The sequence below is a fragment of the Pyrus communis genome, chromosome 1, assembly GCF_963583255.1.
Source record: "Pyrus communis chromosome 1, drPyrComm1.1, whole genome shotgun sequence".
NCBI classification, from domain to species: domain Eukaryota; kingdom Viridiplantae; phylum Streptophyta; class Magnoliopsida; order Rosales; family Rosaceae; genus Pyrus; species Pyrus communis.
This window is the reverse complement of record NC_084803.1, coordinates 40989418-41015781: the sequence shown is the minus strand read 5'-3', so window position 1 is coordinate 41015781 and position 26364 is coordinate 40989418. Positions and strand designations below refer to the sequence as shown.

The window sequence follows — 26364 nt, the reverse complement described above, 5'->3', positions numbered from 1 at the left end:
ATTGGGCTGAGACCCACAACCTCCTTTCTAGGCCCGCACCTACCAACTGGGCCGAAATGAGGATTTTAGGTCCAAACACACTTGTAACATATAAATAAGAGAATTTATCTTAAAATAACGATAAAATAAAGAAAATTGGTATGCACCTTCACACCAACATTTCCATAAATAGATTATCCTAATCTACAAAATCAACTTATTTAAGAAAGTTGGTGTAGATTTTCACAACAACGTTGCAAGTACAAAGCATTTCCACTGTATGGTTTGCAACCAAATCAACTAATTTAATGTAATTTTGAATATATGAATCCAATACTGAGGTCTACAGTAGGAAAGTGTTATTAATTGCCACATAAAAAGAAAGAAGAAAGAGAGAGAGGAAAGTGTTATTAATTGCCACATAAAAAGAAAGAAGAGAGAGAGAGAGAGAGAGAGAGAGAGAGAGAGAGAGAGAGAGAGAGAGAGAGAGAGAGAGAGAGAGAGAGTATACACTACACATAAGAGAAGTTTGATGACAATTTGGGATTTGAAACAAATAGTGAGCTTTGAAAGTTTTGCAGGCGTGGTTAATGTTTTAGTACATCTTAGTTTTTGTGTGTTTTCAAGTTTTTCTACTTTTTAATGTTACAAATGGGAAAATCCATCAACAGAAGTTCGTGGTTTGTACCGATCTATTTCTCTCTCGAGATCTCTCACATTCTCTCTCTCTCTCTCTCTCTCTCTCTCTCTCTCTCTCTCTCTCTCATGTTCATGTGTGTAAATTGCGTTGTTGTTGGTGCAGGTGAAATCATCTTCTTACACTCGACTATGTAGTACCAAGGAAATCCTGACTGTGAGCGACCGATTCCCAGGGCCGACTTTGAAAGCTCGTAGAGGAGATAAAATGATTATTACGGTCTATAACAAGGCAAACTACAACATCACGTTTCATTGGTGCGTCATTTAATTTATATTCAAATTATAGTTCTATCCATGTATTTAACTAATTAATTTGTTTTTGTGTCAAAATGTGTTAAGATTTCAAAGTTGGGCCAACAACCTATTACTAATCACTCTGATTTAACCTATTTAACCATTTGTGTAGTAAGATAGGTGTTAAGTTTTATCGCAAAAGATCTCGATATTATTTATAGCAAAACCGTTCATTTATAAGTAGTAATATATTTTGTCAAGTTTCTGATGTAGAGTTGCATTTTTCAACAAAATGTATGTTTAATTTACAGGCATGAAGTTAGACAAGTAAGGAATCCATGGTCAGATGGACCTGAGTACATCACGCAGTGCCCGATTGAGCCAGGAAACAAGTACACTTACAAAGTAGAGTTTACAACGGAAGAAGGAACAATGTGGTGGCACGCACACAGTGGGTGGGCAAGAGCAACAGTTCACGGACCCATTTTTGTCTATCCAAAACGTGGTTCTCGCTATCCCTTTTCTAAACCTCATGCAGAGGTTCCAATCATACTAGGTATGTACGTACTGAAAACTGAAAATGCAATAAGGTATGTACGTAGAAAATGCAATGGTTATCAAATGCAGTGGTGGAGCCACTTGAGGGTCAGGAGAGGTTTGTGCTTATTTTGAAGTTTTTTCACTTTGTAGCTTCTATTTGTGTGCTTTTGGTTGAACATAGTGCATTCTTCGACTTATGTGTTTTTGCTCCCAGCTAGCTTTATTATATTTCTCTAATTGACCAACAAAATGTGTTTTATAGTAGTATTGTTATGAAGCCAAAGCCTTATATCAACTTGCCTTCCAGTTCATCATTTTGCATGATAGAGTGTTGTTTTACAATAAAACTACATATATATGGAATAGAGGAAAAATTTATCTTGAAAGACCATTTTCATAGCTACAGTTTTGAACCATGGTTATTAATTTTTGTTCAATGTCATTGTAGAAACTTACAAAAAAGTTTTGGTGCTTATATTATCTCATTCTCTTTTTTTTTTTCCCTACTCCATTACTCTCTTTTGATTAAATTTTTTCATTGCACTATAAAAATTAACCTTTTTTCTTCCATTCGTGCTAGCATTTTTTGTCCAATTTCTTTTATATGGCGTAAAAGCCCCTTCTAGCTCCAATTTTTTGCTCCGTCACTGATCAAATGATCTTTAAAGTATTCAAAATTAATAATGTTATTGTTCTTTCTTAGGCGAGTGGTGGAAGAAAGATGTTATGGAGATACCAGGAAATGCAAATATAACAGGAGGTGAACCAATACTCTCAGATGCATATACCATAAATGGGCAACCAGGCCATCTCTATCCATGTTCCAAATCAGGTATATTGATATCAACAAAGAAAATTGATAAATATTCTTGTAAATAAATAGTTGTTGTAGTATGAATTTAGTGAAGGAAGAAAGAGAGAGATCAGTCAGAGAGAAGAGGAGAGATAAAGGCTTGAGAATTTGTGAGTGATGTTTATCACGCCTTATGCATTTATTTATACTAATAAGTAAGAGAGAAACTTCTAATAGCATTGGGACTGCAAGTGTGACATCCCACATCACCCAGGAGAGTGATCCTTATATGTATATTCTCATCCCTACCTAGCATGAGGCCTTTTGGGAGCTCACTGGCTTTGGATTCCGTAGGAACTTCGAAGTTAAGCGAGAAGGGGGCTAGAGCAATCCCATGATGGGTGACCCACTGAGAAGTTGCTCGTAAGTTCCCAAAAACAAAACCGTGAGGGAATGGTAAGCCCAAAGCGGACAATATCGTGTTACGGTAGTGGAGCGGGCCCGGGAAGTGATCCGTCCCGGGCCGGGATGTGACAACAAGAATATCAATAAGTTTGTGTCAATGTATATTTAGGCCTGGTCTACTTAATTTCTTGGATTGGAGTCGCTACATTCAATGTATTCTAAAGGAGGAAATGAATGCTTAACTTTCAAATCTTGCCCAAGTCGAAGATGGAAAATGAATTAGCAGTTAAAAAACTTATCCCGTCAATAAGTTTCCTTCATGACTAGCTAGTCATTTTATAACTTCATTTTAAACAAAATTTTGAAGTTGAAATAATTTAGTGAGTTAAATTGTAAACCTCAAAAATAGACTTATCTTTTGTGGCTAGTTTGTAGTTTTGAAAATAAAATGTATACGTGCTTGATTATTATTGTATATTAAAAAAAAAAATTAAAAACTTGTTTTAATCTTTAATCTTTCTCTAGTTCGCTATCTTTAATAAATATTTTACAATATCTGTTTTCTCGCTTAATCTCTCTTTCTTTAATGTGTATATATCTTTTTATTCATTTCTCTCTACTAATAACATTTTAATGTAACATGCAGGTACTTTCGAAATATCAGTGAAGAATGGGAAAACCTATTTGCTTCGGATAATTAGCGCGGTAATGGATGAAGGGCTTTTCTTCGGCATAGCAAACCACAAATTAACATTGGTGGGAAAGGATGGTTACTACACAAAACAAATCGAGACATCTTACTTAATGATAACCCCAGGCCAATCCATGGATGTTTTATTACAAGCAAACCAACCTCCAAGTCTCTATTTCATGGCTGCAAGAGCATATTCAAGCGCCACCGGAGCTGGTTTCGATCAAACCACGACAACAGCCATCGTTAAATACCGCAGTTCACACCGAGATCATCCACAGTTTCCTCACTACAAATTTCCCCATCTACCTCCCTATAACAGAACTCAAGCATCAACCGACTTCACCAAGCACTTAGAAGCCTAGCAACGAAAGAGCACCCAACCAATGTCCCATTACATGTAAACACCCACCTCTTCTTCGCCATATCTGTAAATCTGCTAAATTGCAGCGGCAAACCATGCAGCGGTCCCTTTGGTAAAAGATTTTCCGCTAGCGTGAACAACGTAAGCTTTGTAGCCCCATCCATCGACATACTTCGAGCGTACTATTATAAGATCCCAGGTGTTTTCGAGAAAGATTTTCCAAGAAAACCTTCTAAGGGGTTCAATTATACCGGTGATTGACTTCCCGACAACTTGTTTACCCCTTCCTACGGCACGAAGGTGGTGGTTCTGGAGTACAATGCGAGTGTTGAACTAGTTTTACAGGGAACCAATGTGCTAGCAAGTGATAACCATCCTGTGCATTTGCATGGCTATAGCTTTTATGTTGTTGGCTGGGGTTTCGGAAACTTCAACCCCAAGAAAGACCCTTTAAGCTCCAATCTTGTTGATCCTCCAGAGGAGAGTACAGTTGGTGTTCCTAAGAACGGTTGGGTTGCAATCAGATTTAGAGCAGATAATCCAGGTACCTAACAAAATTATAAGGATAATGCTAACCTTAATTTTCTTCTTTAAACATTTTTGTGTATTTGTTTTTGTCTTTTTTTATTTTCTAGCTAGCCCTTTGGGTCACCACCATTTTCTTATGTTGATAAGATTCATAAATTTATGGATAATACTTGGACACTCACTGGTGAGTACTTGCTTTTTTATTTTGTACAATGATAACTCGTCTTGTATTGTTTAAAAAAATAATGGACATGTTATTTAATTTTAATTAGGCTTTAAAAATAAGGACAAGTAACATTTTTTTATTGGGCTAAATCGAAAAGTGAGCAAATAGAGTACTCGTTGTGAGTACTTAAGTATTATCTTAAATTTGTACTAAAAAAAAGTATTATCCTAAATTTATTATGTAAGAAAATTAAGAATATGCTTCAAATGCTAAAGAGAGAATGAAATTTCAAATCAATTTTAGGACGTTTGATAATCATTTTGATTTCATTTTTTTAAATTAAAATTTGAAATCTCGTTTAGTAACTAATTTCAATTTAAAAAAAAAAAAAGATAAATCAAATTTAATTTTGCATGCCTGTAATTTTCTTGTGTCATCATATTTATTAACATTTTAATTATCAAATCAAGTAAAAAAAATCTGAAATGGTTAATATCGTGATGAATGCAGGTGTGTGGGTGATGCATTGTCATATAGAGCGTCATCAAACGTGGGGAATGACAACGGTGTTCCTCGTGAAAAGTGGTGTTGATCTAAAAAGTAAAATTCTTCCACCCCCTCATGATTTGCCCACTTGTTGAGGGGTCGGACATAATATATCATGTTCCTTACTGGATTTAGGCTCTGTTTGGTAGTACTTGAAGTAGTAAAAAAATGTTTGAAAAAAAGTAAAATATTTTGCTTATTCTAAAAGTAATGGGCTCTAGACAGTAATTTTTAAAAGCAGTTTGTAGTTTACTTTTAAAATTTGTTGTAATAAAAAGCAGAGTTGGGTTTTTAATAAATATTTTCAATTGTTGTAATACCTTTGTTAATTTTACACCATCACCAGCATTACAACCACCATTTTTGCCACCACCACCGACATAACCACAACCTCCACCAATGTCACCACTACTACCATTGTCACCACCATCATTACCGTCATCGTCACCATTACCACCACCACCGCCACTACAACCATTGTTACCACCATTGCTGCCACCACCACCATTACTGTCACCACTGCCACTACAACCACAACTACCACTACCACCATCATTGTCGCCACCGCCACCACTGCCATTACCACCCCAACCAAAACCGCCATTATCGGTGCAACCACCGCCTTACCACCATTGTGATCTATCCATCCCAATCAACACATCCCACTATTAGCACAACCATTGCACCTCCACCACAACCACCACCACCATTACCACCACTGTTGTCGTTGCCCACATTCCTACTACTATGTTCATTTGTCATTGTATACAATTGCATCACTTTTACATTAAATTTTACCAAATGTTTTTACGTTGCTTTTCATACTCAAAGCACTTTTAAAATTCAGTTAACCAAACGTTCATCAGCTTTATTTTACATTTGATTATTTTTAAAGCACATCAAAAGTAGTTTTTTTTTTAAAGCACATCAATCCCAAACTGACCCTTATTATATTAATTAGTGGAATAAATATAAAAATACATAAATACCAAAAAGTCACTTAGTACTACGGTTTAGTGGTATTCCTCTTCACTTGTAAGTGAGAGGGTGTCAAGTTTGATTCTCGCCAAAGTCGAGTTTGAACCACATTATTGCTAGCCCATTGTGAGGTTAAGTTCACCCGCTCCCCTCCTACTTAGTGTAGATAATATCGTTTGTTTAAAAGAAAAAACATAATATACCAAAGTGAATGGGTCTTGTATATCTAAAACTAATTTTAATTTAGCTTTAAGTTTCTTACATAATGAATTTGATACCAATTTATTCCCCATCTCTTAATGTAAATATATATAGGGAGCAAATCAGTATCATCATTTTTTTTACACAACTTTTGACACACGTTTTTATAAACCCATTCAGTAATGTATTTTAACAATCTAAACCATCTATCTTTTAGAATATCATTCATAGATCACCATTGCAAAAAAATAGATGAATCCAAAATCATTAAGATATTCATTTATAGTGAAGGAAATGGGCAAATCCAGTTCTATAAAGAAACCTTAAACTCTTAATCCAACGGTCATATTAGTTTCAGATTTTGGTGACTTGGTAAACATGATCTTTGATGGAAGATCTAAAAGATAGACAGTTCGATTTGTCAAAATGCATTACAAAGTAGATCCTACAAAAACGTATGTCAAAAGTTGTGTAAAAATATGGTGCCACAAATCTTTTCCTATTATTGTATCTCGAAAAGAAAAGAAAAGAAACTAATTTTAATTTTATTTCCGTGCTTTTAAGAGAAAAATGACTTTGTTAAAATTTAACCGTAACCACTAGCAATTGAAGTAGTTTAAGCAAAGATCGCATCAGAATAACGAAAACCTCCAGCTTTAGCAAAGATATTTATAAGGTTTGAATTCTCTGCTCAAAATGGAACAAGAACAAGACCCTTTGAACAACCTAGTACGTAGCGAAGAACAAACTAGCCGCCTCTTCGAAAATGGCAACTCAGAAATAGCACCAGAACAATCTTCTATCTAAACATCTAGACACGGAGAATGCCGCCTTGATCACGCGTTTGCATACTAAAAAACGTCGTATGCACAAATAGCTCATGGCAAACATGGCTGGTCGCAAACAGCTTCACCGTTTTCCGGTGTTGATTCTTGGCTTGCCTTTAACCTCAGCTTCCTGCAACCGAGAAAAGCGTAACATTGCAGTTTGAGTATTTCCAGGCCTTCGTCAACAAAATTACTGGAAATGTATGGTCACAGACATACCTGTGGCACATGGAGGTAAATGCAGTTCTTTGCAGTAGCAGGATTGTGATTTTCAGCACCATTGCTCCAATCATAGCAAACCTAAAAACACGCGTTTGGAAAGAATCTCCGGTGAAACATTTAAATTAGGAGAGAAAAATATAAGGAATTTGTGCAACCAGTTTTTGAGTCAAATTGGCTCTCAGAGATTAGAACCACAAACCAGCATCAGTCACTTGAATACAGAAAGAAACACGACCACAACAGCACAAGACCAAAATAACCATGGCAAGCCATGCAGTATAATCTCGACAGAAACAATAGTGAAAGACAAGCAAGTCTACAGAGTGGAAGGTTCATTGTGGTATAAATTGAAATTGCAAAAGGTTAGTCATCATTGCAAGAAATACAATAAAAATGCATACGCAAAGGTATTTCCTGAAGTTGCAACGTATACAACCTACTTCTACCACTTTAGATCAGTTGGAAGAACATAACATCTACGGATGTATACAACCTCCAGACTCCATTCATTACCAACCCAGATTTAAAAGAGGACAACCAGAAACGTAAGGATAGTATTTTCATTTTTGTAAACAAATTTTACACCATGAGTCAGTGCCGTGAAAATTTGAATGGCAAACCTCAAGACCGAACCCTCATATTAGTTGCAAAATCACGAATAAAGAGACTTACTGCGTATGCAAATATGGAACCATCACTGTTGAAAGCACTGCAAGGTATAGATTGACTGCACCTCGCCATTGCCTGAAAAAATCAGAAAACCCTCTATTAGGCACTTATACGCATACAAAACAAATGATCAGTAACCAAATATATAAACAGGAAGGAGAGAGTCGGGGACTGGACAAGCTCATGCCAGAAAAAGAAAATGACTTGTACAGAACTAAAGCCAACAAAGTAAAATTGCCAGATTAGCGGCAACTTAAACTGATCGGAAACCAACAGTCAAGATGCTTATAATTTAAGCATAATACGAAGACAAAAGTAGCAGTAGAAAAAAATATGGGAGAAACCTTTAGTCTCTGTTTGCTATCCTTATCCCAAAAATTGAAAGAACCGTCAGAACCAGCAGTAGCAAATGTGTGATGTACCTGAAACGAGGAGCACAAAATAAGCTCTACTGCAACAAATAACAGTAAAACAGAAAATGAAGCCTCAGAATTTATCAACATCTCACTCAACAACCTAACAATAAACATAACGAACCAACAGAGAATGTTCAATAAATTAGTTTGGATGGAAACTGTCAAATAATTAGGCATTCCAAATCATGATTTTGAAGTAAACTCATTCCTAAAAAAAAGACAAATTCGAACATGAAGGTAAGATTTAAATTAACCAAATTCACCGTTCAGACAAAATCATCCAGTATACATAGCAATCTAACTACTTTACAGATATCACAAGCCAACAACGAATACAATCCATTAATAATATAAAAGAAAAATTCAAAACAAAAGAAAAATAGTAATTCAAGGATTATTCAGAAACCTATTTGCTTTTTGTCTTTCACAATTCAAGAGAGTGAAAAGCAACAGGACAAAGGAAGGGGGGAGATGGGACCTTACAGAGCTGACGAAGAATGCATGTAACGAAGACCACAACAGAGACATTTCACTTTGAAGTGTTTTGAATTTTGAGTTTCAAATTCTATAAACTACTCTAACGTATTTTTCTCTCCTTCACTCCTATCTTTAATTTAAAAACAAAAATATAGAACACCAAAAACAAATATGTTGGACCCTCAGTACATTGTCCAGACATAACTATGAAAAAGGAAAAAGACAAAGGGATCTTACGGGATGGAAGTTCAGAGAGTTGACTGAGTAGATGTCATTGCCCTCTCTATGGCACTTGAAGGTAAAGTTTTTACTTTGTAGTCCATCATCAAGATGATGTACACCAACCCTCCCTTCAATAGAGCCAACCTGGTCAGAATCATAATTATTTGATTCATTAATTATTCAGATAAGGTAAATGGTTATGAAGCAAAAAAAAAAAAGAGTACTAGTGATCCTATGTGATGTTCAATAATCATGAATCACGATAGTAAAAAAAAGTAGAATGGCAAAAGATAGAACTGATGGCTAAGTGGTATATCAGTTATGTCCAATGATATCAACACATCAAATTCTCAAAAAGATTATAATACATTTGAGCAGATAATTTATACAATCTCCCCATGTGCTTTAGTGGAAGGGAACACCCATCTCAATCTGAAAAATTATAGCACTATTATCGAAGTCAAAGATATAAACTTGGTAGCGCTCATATTCTTCATGGTTTTGGTCTCCCCTAGATAATTAATAGAACAACTATACTTTTAGACAGAAACTAAACAGGTAATTACAAGGCCAAAAAATAAATAAAGAACAATTTTGAAGGGAAAATCAAAATACTTACCAAGAATCCTTGCTGATCCGGAAATGCTGCAACAGACCTTGTTTGATACTTTAGGGGTGAAACAATTCTCTTGAATTCAGTCTGTTAGTAATTAGAAATAATTGAAATTAGAGTCAAAACATAGAATGTCAATGACGGCAACCCAATCAAATATTAGAATCTCTATATAATAAATCCCATCTCTATTGACTGGACTTGAAAACTTCAAAAAGAACTAGAAGCTTATCCTCAAGGTACCGCAAAAATAATTAAAAGCCTAGATAAATGTTAATTCTGAAGACTAGAAGTAAACAAAGTTAATGAAGAAGTGAACTGCTTTAATTCGTCGATGTATTCTTGTTGCATCAAATTGATAAAATAAATGATATCTGATAACTCTTACAAATAAAATGATACCTGTGGGGTTTGCAAGTTAAAAACAATCAGATTTCGGTCTGCAGTGCCAACAACCATTAGAGGGTATCTCACTGATAGAGTGTAGCAGCGCTCAGGTAGAGCTTGGGTATGGATTGGAGTTTGCTGCCTCAGATCCCAATACCTGAAGATAGATGGCAAAGGTCATACATTAAAAAGAAGAAAAAAAAGACTTCTTTAACAAATTATTTTAACAAGTATCCGACTGAAATTTCTGGTGCACAAATTCAGATAGCTCAAACTAGATAAAAACAAATGTTTTACTTACTTCAGAGTCTTGTCCCAGCTTCCTGTGACTAAGTAGTTCATCTCCGGGATCCAAGAAACCTCTTTTATTGGTGCATCGTGCATGGCAACGGTCACCGGTTGGTTACCAGCTAAAGGCCACATCTTAACTTGCTTGTCACAGCTTCCAGAGAACACAGTAGATCCATCATCCTTCCAAGCTGAGCACAAAACCTATATAGAATTATAGATAGACATATATCCTTCAAGTTATATCACAGAATTTCCTTTATTAACATACATTGATCTAATGTGGTCTCAAATCAAATGCACATACTTGTGCACGCACAAAACATATGTATTTAACTATTTATCAATAAATCTTTGAAATAGTGGTGATCCTTATTCAAAAGACTCAACTTTTTACAAGAGATCGTAGATAAACGGTACAAAAAATTACTTTCTTAATCAACAGCATATAACAAGTGTAAAAGCAATTGTCCTTGATATTTTCATTGCAAACGTAAGATCTTGCATGTCTCAGACCTCCCATAATTAAAATTCCATATTTGACCTTCTACATAAAGATTGTACTGCTTTTATCTAACAAAATTTTGCGTCCAACTGTAACCATAAAAATTTTTTGCATCCAATATATTTCTCCAAAACTAATCTTATATCGGTTCCTGAGTAATACATCTAGAAACAAACAGCAAACCTTTTGTTTGTTTTGTATTCAACCAGAATAACACTAAGTCACTATGAGGAGCAGAAGTTAAGAATCATATGAGAGGGCCATGGCCAGATGTAAACTCCCCTAGCTCTGCCAGTGGAACAGTAAAAGGTTCCAAGTTCGAATTCACCAAGAAAAGGCAGACAATCTAGCATTTATAAATTCAACAGGCATTACCAATTCATACCCTAGTTCAAATTAAAAAATATAGTTGACACAATGTTGTGTATGTATCTGTTATTCCACAATATGTTGGAATTCAAACATGTGAAACAAAACAATTTGACAACTGAACTAGTTTCATGTAACATGGGGGGAGAGAGAGAGAGAGAGAGAGAGACATTACCGGTTGGTCATGGGATATGGATGCCTTGGGCACACTAGCAAGATTTTGTCCACTCTGGTGTATCTCCCAGCATCGCACCTAAACACGGGCATACCAGCAGTCATTACTTAATCCTACCAATAAACTGTTTGTTTGGTCGCACAGATAAGAAAAGAAATTATAAAAATCAATCCAATGGTGTATCTTCTTCGGTTCCATGAATCACACATAAATACTACATAAGCAAGAAGCATACTGTAATAAATATATATATTTTTTCCTTGAGAAAGGAAATAACATTAATTAGACTGACCACGGTCACAACCCGAACCAATACAATCAAATAAAAGAGCTTTTCTCGCCACAGGAGGCAAGGTTCTATCCCAAATACAAAAGTTGGCAACTTCAAATCCCATGCTAGTCGCTGCATCCGCCACGAAGTTTGCCTCTCTAAAGACGTGATTCCAGTAAACAATTATATGTGAATCCCAATCATACATTATAGTGCCTGGTAGTCTGATGACAGAAATCCAATCCTATAGAAAAATCTTTCTTAGCAACCAAACAGAATGCAAGGCTACATACATACATACCTGGTTGTCCCAGGAGGTGGCGACCAGAATGTTGCTCTTGGGACTGAAGCTTAGGCTCGATATCGAGTCGTTAGGAAGATGGGTGACCTAAAATATCAAAAATTAAAATTAAAATTAAATTGAATAGAATTAAATTAAATAAAGGAAGAGAATCAAAACAAAGCATGATCGACGAATAACTGCAAGTTAATCGAATTCACCTCAAAGGACTTGTTCGGATTCTGATTCTGATTCGAAGCAGCCATGAAATTCGACATTGGAGTAGCACTCAGTGAAATTCGCTTCTTCTCTACCTCGAAATTTCAAAAATAAATAAATAAATTACCGAGCATTCATCTGAGAAGTAAAACCTGAGAGAGAGAGAGAGAGAGAGAGAGAGAGAGAGTGTGTGTGTGTGTTACCTTACCCGAAGGTGGAGAGTGCAGAAGAAAGTAGAAACTGACTGAGTGTGGCTTAGAAGTTTGAACGACGAGGAAGAAAAATACGAGTGTACATGGGAAACATTTTTAAATGTCACGTGAATTTATAACATTTTTTAATTTCATGATAATTTCGTTAAGTTTTCCATTTATTATAAGTAACGTGTTTTGTATACAACTTGTTTCAAGATTGTTTTGAATTTTTAACTCTTCACACCCGTTCAATATTATTTCGAACATTTCAACTTATTTTTTTCTAATAACAGGTGAACTGCGGTAAATTCTCAAAACTTACAATTAGTTAAATTCTGTGTTTGATGTGGTAGCAAATTTTAGTTGCCTTTGAATTTGAAGAAATTGTATGTACAAAACAAATTAAACGCATTTGGTTACGACCATAGTCACACACCCAATGGGGAGGTGGGGTGGGGTTTGGTCAATGAACATCAAGGTGCTTCCTCTGGAATCCCATTGGGAATTCATGCTCAGCTCATGAAGGACAAAAAAGCAATATCAGACGAAGCCTAACTCTATTTTTGCAAAGATAAAAAACAGCTACTAAATCAAAATAAGCTTTTTAACAAAATTCTTTTGGCATCTGGAAGCAAATGAAGGCTCACATAACACTGCCATTACAATCACTAGATATGCAGCAGATTGAAATCCCTATGTATAGAGAAATTCTAAGATCCAAATACCAGGCAAGCTCATCCCTACAAACCTAGTCACGGAGAATCTTTTCCTCCTTCACGTCTTCTGATTTGTCGTGTTAACTTGGTCCACTTTTTGTAGTCAAACGGGCCGGATTGAAGTTGTGAATTATTCTCCCAAGCCTTACCCATCAACATAAGGCCTTGTATACCAGCCCAGCCAGACTGTGGCCTTATCCATAGGGTAAATGATGACCCCTAGACTAAGGGGAGTCTTTGTCCACTTTCACGTCAAACGTGTAAAAATGGGCCACAAAATATTGAGACATAGTAAATTAGTTCGAACTTCATCTTCGGGTTGCAAAATCCAAAAGAACGTGCAACAATAAATGGTGGACACAAATTGGTTGATATCCATTTAAAGATTTTTCAATGTGTTGGAAATACGGCCCAGTATGCCAAGCGTAATAATACAATTGGTTATGAAGTGATAAAAAATTTCTAACCAATTGTATCATAACACTTGGTGTACCAGATCGTATTACTGGCAATGATGGATATAGGAAATAATATTAGAGAGATCAGTAAGAATAGTGTGCAAATTTTTTTTAACATAAATAGCATGCATATCGTCATTTCATCGAGTCTTGGTAGGCCTGAAGTCATTTGGAAAGACATACTGCACACCTGTTAATGCCTCATTTGCATGGGTAACTAACATGTTCCAAGGCTGCTTCCATATGAATGCTTAACAAAAAAACACACTTATCTTGAACACACTAACATTGTTTGATATCACTGCATCTCATTAATATGTATGTCCAAGAATGATGATACTTTGTTATTCTCTGAGATCACCATTTCATTTACTTTGCATTTTTGGATAATTTTTTACTTGGTTCTTTTTTCTGCTTGCAATTGTAATCACAACCAACAAATAAGCCAAATGTAAATAATATTAGGACTAGACTGTAAAGGGACAACACCTCTCTAATGCATTTTATCAAGCAATTGAAGGGCATATATGAAGGGCAACTCCAACTTTTAAAGGAGCAGCACCCAGGTCATCCATGGACATTCACCAAAGTTCGGAGGATCAACACTCAAGTTATCCCTGGACATTCACTAAGTTAGGAGGGTCAGCTGACCCCCCCTGACCCCTAAATGCATCCACCCTTAATTACCGGTTAACTGAAAAAATTTCTTGCTTAACTAAATCAGAAAGTTGTTATTAACACTTCTAAAAAGTCACTCTGCAATCCTCTCAGGTATCACTTATCTCCTAATTTTCTTAATGAAATGAGTGCGTGTTGACTATTACGAAACGTGAATACTAGTACCCTTATAATGAAATTTTGTATAGAATTCTTTTTGTAGTTGACGCTACTTAGTCTAAAATAATACACATATCAACTCGGTCCTTACTAGACGTTTGTCCCCATGTTCATTGTATTTCATTAATTTGTAGTTGTAAGATTGGTAGGAAAATTTCATTACTACTTAAAACCCTTCCTTTCATACACGAGACGGTCATTTTCAATGCAATTAGTTGTGGAAAATTTTTATACTTTATTGCAGTAGACTTGGCACAATGAGAGACTTGGGACTAACGGAAGATTTAGCACAAAATCGAACATAATGGTGTTCTAGAATTCATACAGTCGACTCATTTCGTGGGATAAAATTTTGTTGTTGTCGTTTCAGATGTGTTCACTTCAATAGAGGATATCGTTTTCCTTGACTGGGAATTTTCATTTTCTTCTTGTTCTTCATCTTCTCTTGCATAAAAAGACAACTCAACATGTAAACATCAAGGAGAGGAGCTCAAGCGCAGTTTCCCAGCATTTCACAGGTGGTCAATACATCACTGTAGAAAAATGTGGAACAAATGGAAATTAGGTGGTGGTGTAGAAAATAGATTTTTCCGTTGTTCTGGTCTCCAACGACTATATATGTATATATATGAAATTATAATGTGTGCGTGAGTGTATATATACATACATATATAATATGAAATGGTATTAATGATTTTCTCGTACCCGTAACACAAATGGTATACCACGTGTTATTATATAAGTGACGAATTTTTTTATTTTTTATGTTATTAATGGAAGAAAAAAGTGGAGTGTTTGAGGTTTTTTTTTTTTTTTGTTTTTTTTTGTTTTTTTTTTTTTGTGTTGAGGGGGGGGGGGTTGGGGTGGTATGCTCCCCAGCCCAAGTTGGGTTTGTTAGGTTTTTTGATATTTTTTATTGTTAGTCTTTAGTCATTATTATTAAATAAAGTTAGTGGATGATTTTTTATTAAAATGTAAATATTTGAAGTCCCTTCATTAGTTTGTTTTTTTTTTTTTTTTAATTTGTAATATAAATATCAACTTCTTAAATCATTATTCTCTCATTTCATGCTAATTTCGTTAATTTTTATTTATTTATAATAAGTAATATGTTTTGTATATGACTTGGTTTCAAAATTATTTTGAATTTTTAACTCTCCATACCCGTTCAATATTATTTCGAACATTTCAACTCCTTTCTTTCTAATAACAGGATGGATCGCGATAAATTCTCAAAACTTACAATTAGTTAAATTCTATGTTTGATATGGCAGCAAATTTTAGTTATCCTTTGATTTGAGGAAATTGTATCTACAAAACAAATTAAACACATTTGGTTACGGCCATAGCCACATGCCCAGTGAGAGGGGTTTGGTCAATGAACATCAGATGCCTAAGTTTTTCAAAAAATAAAGAGATTTTACGGTTGAGTTGTGTAGAATTAACTTCAACTTACTTAAAAAATGTGTAAATGATGTATTTATAGGGAACATGGCTAGCCATAGCAATTATATCTTAAACAAGAAAGAGAGAAAAGAAGAAATTCCCTTCCCCCAATTTTCTGCTTTGCTAGCCCTGTGAAGAGTTGTTTATCTTCTTCGTCCTTGCTGTTGCCGCACCTCCAAGGTAAGAAAATTTCTTTTATCCTTTTTTTTTTTTTTTCCTTCATGCGGCTCGGTTGGGGCCACGTGGTGGAGTCGGCGATGCAGTTGGAGATGTTGGAAGGGCGTCAGCGCAGCTGGGGCTAGGAGGGAGAGACTGGAGCGGGCCGGTTCGAGTGCAGGAGGAAAGGCTCAGCTAGCGTTGATGGGCTGGCCCGTCTGTTGAGTTTGTAAGGCTACTACGTTAGGCCTAACGCGTTGGGCTTGGCTTGCGGCATTTCGTTATTTTTATTTTTTTTTTTCTCGAATATTTGTCGGTATTCCTCTGCAGGACCATTTTAGAATGTCCTCCTCCAAGCGTAACAATGATGAAGATTCCCCACCTAAGTATCGTCAAGGTGGGTCCTCTGTTAAGACTTGGATACTTCAAAGCTGCTCATGTCAAGATTGATTCTGATGAGTTGTTTCTGGACTTCCTTAAGGAATTTAGGCATGCAATCCCATCGAGAATTCATGTTAGGCTAGGTGCATGAAGGACATAAGTAGCCATAAACCATGCGCTAAAGCTGCTTATGTAAGTGAAAAAATCAATATCAAACGAAGCCTAATTTTATTTTTGCAAAGATAACACACGGCTACTAAATCAAAATAAGCTTTTTAACAAAATTCTTTTGTCATTTGGAAGCATATGAAGGCTCACATAAAACTACCATTACAATCACCAGATTTGCAGCAGATTGAAATCTTTATGTATAGAGAAATTCTAAGGCCCGGATACCAAGCAAGCTCATCCCTACAAACCCAGACACAGAGAATCTTTCCCTCCCTCGCTTCTTCTGATTTGTCGTGCTAACTCGGTCCACTTTTGGTAGTCAAACGGGCCGGATTGAAACTGTGGATTATTCGCCCAAGCCTGACCCATCAACATAAGGCCTTGTGTACCAGCCCAGCCAGACTTTGGTCTTTAAGGTATATAGGCCATAGGGTAAATGTTGACCCCTAAACTAAGGGGAGTCTTTGTCCACTTTCACGTCAAACGTGTAAAAATGGGCGACAAAATCCAAAAGAATGTGCAACCATAAATGGTGGACACAAATAGATTGATATCCACGATGATAGAAATTTTTCAATGGGTTGAAAATACAATTCAGTACATTAAGTGTAATAATACAATTGATTATGAACTGATAAAAATTTCCAACCAATTGTATCATAACACTTAGTGTACTAGACCGTATTACCGGCAAATTGAAAAAATTTCTTGCGGCAAGAAATAAAATTCACATGCTTGATCTTCAAGTTTAACTATTACAAACTTGCAATGTGGGAGGAGGACCAATTTATAATTAAAACAGTGAGTTGTTATTAATACTTTTAAAAAGCCACTCTGCAGTATTCTCAGGTGTCACTTATCTCCTAGTTTTCTTAATGAAAAGAGTGCGGATTGACTATTACGAAGCTTGAATAATAGCACCCTTGGATTAATGAAATTTTTTTAGAATTCTTTTTGTAGTTGACGCTACTTAGTCTAAAGTAATACGCTTATCAACTCGGTCCTTACTAAACGTTTGTCCCCATGTTCATCGTATTTCATTAATTTTTAGTTGTTTGGTTGGTAGGAAAATTTCATTACTACTTCAAATCCTTCCTTTCATACACGTCATTTTCAATTCATTTAGTTGTGGAAATTTTGTTTACTTTATTGCAGTAGACTTGGCACAAAGGGAGACTTGGGCCTAACAAAAGATTTAGCGCAAAATCGAACGCAATGGTGTTCTAAGATTCATACAGTCGACTCATTTCGTGGGATAAAGTTTTATTGTTGTCGTTGCAGATGTATTCACTTCAACAGAGGACATCATTTTCCTCGACTGGGAGTTTTCATTTTCTTCATCTTCTCTTGCATAAAAAGACGACTCAACAAGGAGAGGAGCTCAAGTGCAGTTTCCCAGCATTTCACAGGTGGTCAATACGTCACTGTAGAAAAATGTGGAACAAGTGGAAATTAGGTGGTGGTGTGGAAAATAGATTTTTCCATTGTTCTGGTCAACTACTATTATATATATATATATATATATATGAAATTATAACAATTGTTTCTCAATGTTTATATATAATGTATGTGTGTGTATATATAATATATGAAATGGTAAAAATGATTTCTCAACTTTAACCTAATTAGAGTAATAGTATATTAACTAAAAATCCATGACCTAGTCTCTGAACTCCTCAAAATGTGAAACTGTGATTTTTTTCGTCAATTATGTCAGAAGTTACATCAAAACGAGTTATGTTAGAAGAATCATTGTTACAATTGGGTTAAAACTAAGGAACCATTGCTTCAATTAGGTTAAAGTTGAGGAATCATTTATTCAATTAGATTAAAGTTCAGAGACAATTTTTATAATTTTTCTCATTTAGTTTTCTATATTTTCCCCTTGATTCAGCCTCACGAGTGTGACACATGACTCATTTTGACAGTAGTTTTAACGGAGTAACAAAAAAGACCAAAGTTACACATTTTAATGAGTTAATGGACCAATAATTATGAATTTTAAATTGAGCGACTTTGGTCCAATTATTAAAATTAAGAAACATCACTACAATTTTCTCACACACACACATACATACATATATATATATATATATATATATATATATAGAATAAATATAAATGGCGGATGTTGAAATGTGGTGTGAACCAATGGATCTGACATATCGTTGCTTATGAGCACTGCGGCTGCTGCAGAATTTTCCTGCACGGGTCACCTCCTTTGCCATATAAATATTTATGGATCAAGGCTGACCAAATATTCTTTATTATGGTCAAGGGTATTAGATAGATTGACCATGTTTCCGATAAATGCATATTTTATTATATAAGTTTTATTCAGATTTTAAAAGATACTAGTTGTTAGTCGGTTGACAGATAGAGGCTTAGCGCCTAGGAGTCTAGACCGAGACTAGATGGCATTTTTTTTTTAATTTTTTTAATTTTTTAACTTTAATTAAATGTATTATATCACATATAAATGTGTACTTATACTTAAAATAAATAATAACATATAAATTAAATAATAACATATAAATGTATACTGATACTTAAAATAAACAAATAAGTGTACTGAGATACATAATACAAAAATAGAATGACATATAAAGTATAAAGTACTTAAACATATTGAAAATATGGAAAACAAATATATAATGAGTGTTTATACAAGTATTTAACAAGTATCTTACTATTTATTGAAAAAAATAAAATGCAGGTCTAGGCGGGTTTAGGTGGGCGTCTAGCTAGGTGCCCTTTCTTATTTTTTAAATGCCTAGAAATAATCATGGCAGAGGGTAGCCGCCTAAGCGGGGCCTAGACAGCGTTAGGCGGAGACTTTTAGCCTAGACGCCCTTTCTTATTTTTAAACGCTTAGAAATTAATCAAGGCAGAGGCTAGCCGCGTAAGCGGGGTCTAGATGGTGTTAGGCCGAGACTTTTAGTCTAGGCGCCCTTTCTTATTTTTAAAATGCCTAGAAATTAATCATGGCGAAGACTAGCCACCTAAGCAGGGTCTGGACGATGTTAGGCCAAGACTTTTAGCCTAGGCTCCCCTTCTTATTTTTAAACATCTAGAAATTAATCATGGCAGAAGCTAGCCGTCTAAGCGGGGCCTAGACGGCGTTAGGCTGAGACTTTTATAACCGAGTCCTATAGATATAGATTATATATACACACATATATCTCTCTCTCACACACTACAAGTCCCAACTCACAAAAAGAATTTGAGTCGAAGTTTGTGATTGGAGCAATCAATAATCCAAATCCAAATGTACAAGTTTCCTACAAGTTTTTCATCAATGTCCCATGCCATGACATTGCAGCCTGTGATGATAATTCAGGCCTTCAGGTACTACTCTGCAATGCCTTTCAAAATTATAAACTACCTCACTAGTTCACTGCTCTTTCAGTTCTACCTGTCACCCCATTTTCTGCAAACAACAACAACAAACCCTTAACCCTGCATTCACAAGTAATCATGCTCCATTGCACTTGCCAGTTGGTTTACTAATCTGTAACCTTTCTTTTGTTTGTCATTCATGCAGCTTCAAGAACGAAAAGGACCAAATGTTTGGTATGAACGTTACTATTTCTCCTCTACGTGATTATCCTTTCCTTCCACACACACACACTGCGTATCATAATTTTTTGATCTTTGAATCTGCCAACTGTAAAAATCAGGTTGTCGTACGAAGGTAGCTCGCAATGCAAACATGGAGAAATTGCGGAATGGCTACCTGTTTCCTGAGGTGAGTTCATTCTTCTTTTGGCAATTGGATTAGTCTCTTGAATACACTATTCAGAAACTCATGCTAACAATATATATATATCTGTGTGTGTGTGTGTGTAAATTCAGATTTCAAGGCTGGAGCTTGAACACATTGAGAAGTACCCGAATGCAAAGTTGATAAGCCTCGGAATCGGCGACACAACAGAACCAATACCAGAAATCATCGCATCAAGCATGGCTAATGTTAGTAAATTTAACTGAATCGATGAATATATTCTACTAACTACTTTTAAAAGCATACAGATTACAGAAGAAGGGGGAATAAGAAAAGAAAAGATTTTGGGTGGACTTTGTTTTTAATGTCTTAATAATGTTTAGAGAATTTCGGTGTTTTGCAGTATGCACATGCCCTTTCGACCGCTGACGGTTATTCAGGGTACGGACCTGAACAAGGCAATAAGGTACCATAGTAATGCATGATTCTCTCCCGAATGTCATTTTTCCTGAGTGGGCGGTTGAGTTTTAATGCTTGGATACCCTATATTGCTTGCTTTCCTTTCTTCAACATTTTATGTGTTTCATGCATCAGTGTTTAAAATATTGGTATTGGTGAAAATATCGATGAATGTATTGATACCGATTGCTTTTGATGAAAATGATAAAAATTTTGCTCAAAAACGTAAAAATTTAAAATGGAACTTTAGGATATTGGAGTTTGCCGATATTTAACCAATATATCGGAAATATCGATAAAATCTAATGATTTTAGTTGAAATTTAAGAGTTTCTTTAGGACAATGAAATCTGTCAATTTTTCAATATTTTCACGGAAATGTCAACCGCATCAAAGAAATTTCAAACATTGCCGTGCATTCGTTTTTTTTTTCTTTTGCTTTGCTTCCCCGAGCTTGTTCTCTTGTCGGATTATGAATCTCAATTGTGTTCCACGTTCATAGTCAGCTGAACACAAGTCTAGTGAGAAAACATTACTCCTCTTTCTCTCCCTCTATATATATGTTGGTGTGTTTGTGTGCGCGCTCGTGTCCGTGCGCTTGCTAAGTACCTAAACTGTTTGTCTACATATAGGCATTGCGGGAGGCAATTGTAAAAGCATTCTATAAAGATCTGCAGATACAAGACACAGAAGTTTTCGTATCAGATGGTGCGCAGTGTGACATTACTCGGCTTCAGGTACTCTCGTTTTCTTAACACGTGCAAGGCTAGAAGCAAGGGTATTCCGGTAACACAGATTTATGATTTTCTTGTGTACTTACAGTTGTTGCTGGGCTCCAAAGTGACCATAGCTGTGCAGGATCCATCATTTCCGGTACGTTGCTACGTTACTCAATCTTGTTCCAAACGAACAAATGCTTAATTGAATTATTCCGAATAACTGACGATTGGTATCTGATCCGATACATTGCGCTGGCAGGCTTACATCGACTCAAGTGTGATTATCGGTCAAGCTGGAGACGAAGGTGGGAGTGGAAGGTATGGGAGCATTGAGTACATGAAGTGTGGACCTGAAAATAACTTCTTTCCCGACTTGGCAACCACTTCAAGAACAGATGTTATCTTCTTCTGCTCTCCAAACAACCCCACTGGTCATGCAGCAACTAGGGAGCAATTAGAGCTTCTTGTCAAGTTTGCCAGGGACAATGGATCCATTATCATCTTCGACTCTGCTTATTCGTCTTATGTACAAGACGATAACTGCCCTCGTTCCATCTTTGAAATTCCCGGTTCTAGACAGGTTGCGATCGAAATATCATCATTCTCCAAGTTTGCTGGCTTCACTGGTGTCCGTCTAGGCTGGACAGTTGTGCCTGACGAGCTCTTATACTCGAATGGATTTCCTGTTATACACGACTTCAATCGCATTGTCAGCACTTGCTTCAACGGGGCGTCTAATGTTGCTCAAGCAGGTGGACTCGCCTGTCTTTCCTCGCAAGGTTTCAAGGTAAACCGTTTATACATAAAGTAAATTACTTCCAAACAAGTTACATGTCTACAAAATTACAAATTCACATTTTCGGTTTCAGGCTGTGAATTCTCTGATTGACTACTACATGGAGAATGCAAATGTACTGGGTGAGGCATTGTCTTCTGTTGGTTTACAAGTATACGGCGGTGCCAATGCTCCCTACATTTGGGTGCACTTTCCAGGTTCAAATTCTTGGGATGTATGCAAACACATTCTTGAGAAAACACACATAATTACAGTTCCGGGATCTGGATTTGGTCCGTCGGGTGAAGAGTTCCTGAGAATTAGTGCTTTTGGCCACAGAGAGTGTATACTAGAGGCCACAGCTAGGCTTAAAACCCTATTTCTATAGGAATAAGGAACACCCTACTTCTCACTTCATCTATTCACAATCAGCATACACGACATCATTGGGATGGCTTGGCCCGCTAAATGTTATACTTTACAACTTATAGGCTTCGTTTTATGAGAGGAATAATTACTAAACCAATAATAATTCGTGGCACGGGTAAAAATCTGTACGAGAATATGAGATTTATTATATTTTCTACCTAGTATTAAAGTTATATATGTCTTTGAGAGTGTATGTGGGTTTTTCTAAATATTAAGTCGCTTGGCTACACTTACCCTTGAATTAAACAGTCCTGTCACAGAAGTAGAGTAATCTCAAAGGAACGAGGCAAATGGCTAAGCAAAACTTTGCCATAAACATTCACTACCTACTTTCGTACAAAAGAAACTGACATGATTAACTCAAAACACATACACTGTTTCTCTAAGAAAATGTTACGAAGATTTGCTGACATATTTATCTCACTCGCCGTTTAACTACTAGCCACATCGCTTCAACTCACTATATATGCCAGGGGCTGAACGTCTGCGCCTCATAATAGAGTAATTCTTAAAGAAATCTACAATCTATGTCAGTAGAAATGCACCAACAATCCGATGCACCGCTATCAAGATAAAGAAAATGCTAAAACTCTGTTCTTAATGTAGCATAGAGATAATTGAGCTAACTGCAGATCTGGGAAAATTAATTCAAAACAAATTCATCAAACGGGAAAGAAAATAGCTTGAGACACCAGGTCTTACATACAATATATCCTCAACCTTTATAATTTTGCTTCTTTTAAACACAACAGTCAATATAGAATGATTATATCCAGTAAAGAGCTATCACAATGCACTGATAAAAGTCTCAAACTTTGACAGAAAAAAGGGTATAATAACTAATAGCAATCACATCAACCGAAATTTTTTTCAAGTTTTGAGCTATACTCAAAATCTTAAGGGAATGCAGAACATCAAACATCAAGGACTAGACAGCTAACCAGTTCAGCAGCCCGTGCACTCCTTGTGGCAATTACTTTCCAAAGATCTCGTTCTGATTCTGCTGGTCGTTCAACATCTTCATGGGGGTCATTGAGTGATGAGGATGAAGCTATTGAGATCGACGCAAAATGGTCCGGCACAGAAGCCTGCAGAACAGCAATGTTGTTATTTGCATCCCTTGTGATCACATGAAGCTTCCCCAGCAAACCAGCAAGCAAATAGGGAGACTCTGATTCAGTGAAGTCACGAATTGGAACATCTTCTGCAACAACTTTCCAGGCATCAGCTTGGTAATCGTATACCTTGATCTTTGCACTGTCAAGAGAACTAGAAGGATCCAATGCATACAATTCGCCATCAACTGTGACACTCATTTTCGTCCCTGCCTGCCTTGCAGGCCAACCCTCTCCCATGCCAGTTGGCATTTCAACCCATGAATTTGCCTCTGGATCATAAACCTCTCCTCCAACATCAACAAAAAAGGGCCAGCAGTACAAACTCTGTGGAACGAACAACCTTCCCCTGTATGAAGTCATTCCGGTAGCAATAGGCTTCAGCAGATCAGCCAAAAATGCAGTTGGTAACGCCTGAGCTTTCGTAAAAGGCATGCTTGGTAATTGGGACCACACACCTGTTTTTGGATCAAATACTTCAGCTGATTGAAGAGGGATCAATCCACCGTGACCCCTTGTAACACCTCCAACAACATAAAGCTTATCGTTTAAGATGCCGGTCTTACAATAAGCTCTACCAATAGACATTGGACTTGATTCACTCCAAGTATTTTTAACTGGATTGTACTGCCATGTGCATCTCAAAGCCGAAGCCTTTGAAAATCCCCCTAGCACATAGAGGCAACCATCAATAGCCCCAATAGAGCAACCACAAAAAGGCATTCGATCCAGTGAATCCTTCCTCCCAAGCCAACCCATGATGACATCCGCAATTCTGATACTGGAGCCTGCCATGTTCCACGTTCTCTGGCCAGTTAAACCCTTCCTAGATTCTTCTTCCGGAGTAACATTAGGCATAGATGGCAACCTTTGCCATTTTCCGGCCAAAGGATCCAGAGCACACCATACGAGCTTATCACTTTGGACCTTTGTTAACATGTAGAGCCATTCCTCCGTTGTTCCTAGTTCTTTTCTCAAAGAAAAAAGTTCAGGACTCGTAATGGTGGCTTTCCAGGTCCGTGAAACAGACTTGAGCTTCAAATAGTGGATCCTAGGAATTCTGGCAAGAATCTGAATAGATATCTCGTCAGGAATGCAGGGAATCAATCTTGGGTTTTCGTCACAAAAGCTTGGAGACAACTTCATCCTCTTGCATGATGCACTCGGCAAATCTTGAGAAGGTTCACTGACCCTAGTCCTGGAATGATTCAAGCTCAATATAGCCCCCATTGGGTATATCTTCCTTCAACCTCTTCAATCACAGTTGTAACATCCTATATATCTACAACTACAAGCACGCCGAATAAATACAACAACAACAAAGCCTTATCCAACTAAGTGAGGTCGGCTGTATGAATCCTAGAATGCCAAATAAACTTTGGCATGAGAAATCAAGAATCAATACCGAATGCCAATTATCATAAGTGACAGAATGCAATGCGGATCAAATGAAAACTGAAAACCCTAAAGTTATCATAAGTCCACTAAATTGCTACCTTGAATTCAAGACACCAAATATAATAACTGCTGCCATCCTTCATCCACCATACAGGTTAGCTCAATGGATTTTAGATATAATTCAGATAACAATGGTTGCTAAGATGTTCATGCCGAAAAATGGTTCATAAGATCAAATTATCAAACTGAAATGGGTGCCATTTAGGAAATATGAAAGAAACATACAAATAAAAGAGTCCAAAACTCACAAAACAAATTCACTATCTTATTTGTTTGCCTCAATTTTTCTGGGCCACCAAGTAAACTAAAAGAAATTTGATGCAATTGGAATCAAAATTCAATCATTCTACACAATTAATCAACACAATTGGAAGCAAATTAACAGATAAATCGAATAATTAAAATAAATAAATAAACAGGAGAAAGGGAATCGAGAGCGTTGGATCACCTGGGAAATGGAATCTGGATGCTCTCCAATCCAAGCTTAATAGTGAGCTGAAGCAAAAGTCGTTGAAATCCCTCAGTTTCTTCTCCTCTTCTGATTGCTTTTTTTGTCTCTTTGTTTGCGTTGCGTGCGCTACCAAAGTCGTCCGATTCCCTGCAACGCAGTCCACGTCTTAACTTATATCTCCGACTTCATTAGTCTTGCTACTCAGGTTAGGAAATGATCTGCTGATAAAAGACATTCACAGATTCACTCTTAATCCACCTACTTATAATGTATCTTTATCGTAAAACTTTCATAATCAAAATTGTTTAATCTCTTAATCTTCGTTTTTAGATCATTTGTACAAAACATCATTTGAATCAGTTTAACTGTGCAAATATATAAAATAAATCAATGGTACATTGTGAATACGCTACGTGGTATATATATTGTTGATTTATTTGGATGACTAAAAGTTATCATATTCGAAAGGTTTTTTGTAAGAATGATCTTTAAATGAAGATAAAGAATTAAACGGTTCCAATGATAAAGCTTCTACAATGAAGAATGAGTTCATCCCCTAAGAGGTGAATGCAACTATTATCCAAATTTATGTACACAAAGCAGTTGTTATTGGTACTCTAAAAATGTTATCATGCACCCATCTATTCATTTTTTGTGTTTTTTACAAATTGAAATGTTAGAGACATCTCCCTCTAGAAAACTCCATAAAGTAGTCTAAAGAGCTTGTGAAAATCTCTTACAACTTAAGCGATAAAGGGGAAAATATTGATAAATTTTTAGGTTTATCATGATCCACCACTTACATCACCGAC

The 26364-nt window shown here is 36.3% G+C and overlaps 4 protein-coding genes and 1 pseudogene across 11 annotated transcripts; 2 read left to right on the top strand and 3 right to left on the bottom strand.

Annotated features, from left to right (window-relative positions):
• The first annotated feature begins 511 nt into the window (after window positions 1–511).
• LOC137727940 (laccase-14-like) lies at window positions 512–5040 on the top strand (annotated as a pseudogene).
• A 101-nt stretch (window positions 5041–5141) lies between these two features.
• Window positions 5142–5707, bottom strand: LOC137727929 (uncharacterized). Its single transcript, XM_068466799.1, has 3 exons — window positions 5632–5707; window positions 5266–5567; window positions 5142–5162 (listed from the first exon to the last, which is right to left on the bottom strand). The coding sequence occupies exons 1-3, from the start codon at window positions 5705–5707 to the stop codon at window positions 5142–5144; spliced, it is 399 nt and encodes a 132-aa protein (XP_068322900.1).
• Window positions 5708–6785: 1078 nt separating this feature from the next.
• Window positions 6786–12339, bottom strand: LOC137746655 (protein RAE1-like). 4 transcript variants are annotated; one of them, XM_068486666.1, is made up of 12 exons: window positions 12273–12339; window positions 12067–12155; window positions 11867–11953; window positions 11295–11372; window positions 10259–10449; window positions 9973–10114; window positions 9577–9657; window positions 8973–9101; window positions 8187–8264; window positions 7846–7917; window positions 7171–7251; window positions 6786–7081 (listed from the first exon to the last, which is right to left on the bottom strand). In XM_068486666.1, exons 2-12 carry the CDS (start codon window positions 12121–12123, stop codon window positions 7034–7036), a joined length of 1044 nt encoding a protein of 347 aa, XP_068342767.1. In that variant the 5' UTR covers window positions 12124–12155; window positions 12273–12339; the 3' UTR covers window positions 6786–7033. The 4 variants fall into 4 exon arrangements, with proteins under 4 accessions (XP_068342767.1, XP_068342763.1, XP_068342783.1 ...); XM_068486662.1 differs by having other exon boundaries at window positions 12067–12159; window positions 12268–12331; XM_068486682.1 differs by having other exon boundaries at window positions 12268–12323.
• Window positions 12340–19627: 7288 nt separating this feature from the next.
• On the top strand, window positions 19628–23080 carry LOC137710997 (aminotransferase ALD1, chloroplastic-like). 2 transcript variants are annotated; one of them, XM_068450188.1, is made up of 9 exons: window positions 19628–19771; window positions 19968–19996; window positions 20104–20171; window positions 20279–20395; window positions 20551–20613; window positions 21238–21342; window positions 21428–21478; window positions 21584–22111; window positions 22194–23080. In XM_068450188.1, the coding sequence occupies exons 1-9, from the start codon at window positions 19692–19694 to the stop codon at window positions 22485–22487; spliced, it is 1335 nt and encodes a 444-aa protein (XP_068306289.1). In that variant the 5' UTR covers window positions 19628–19691; the 3' UTR covers window positions 22488–23080. The 2 variants fall into 2 exon arrangements, with proteins under 2 accessions (XP_068306289.1, XP_068306296.1); XM_068450195.1 differs by lacking the exon at window positions 19968–19996 and having other exon boundaries at window positions 19635–19771.
• A 146-nt stretch (window positions 23081–23226) lies between these two features.
• On the bottom strand, window positions 23227–25760 carry LOC137710971 (F-box/kelch-repeat protein At1g22040-like). 4 transcript variants are annotated; one of them, XM_068450177.1, is made up of 2 exons: window positions 25550–25760; window positions 23227–25019 (listed from the first exon to the last, which is right to left on the bottom strand). In XM_068450177.1, exon 2 carries the CDS (start codon window positions 24871–24873, stop codon window positions 23443–23445), a length of 1431 nt encoding a protein of 476 aa, XP_068306278.1. In that variant the 5' UTR covers window positions 24874–25019; window positions 25550–25760; the 3' UTR covers window positions 23227–23442. The 4 variants fall into 4 exon arrangements, with proteins under 4 accessions (XP_068306278.1, XP_068306262.1, XP_068306254.1 ...); XM_068450161.1 differs by having other exon boundaries at window positions 23227–25002; XM_068450153.1 differs by having other exon boundaries at window positions 23227–24931.
• Between the last annotated feature and the right edge of the window lie 604 nt (window positions 25761–26364).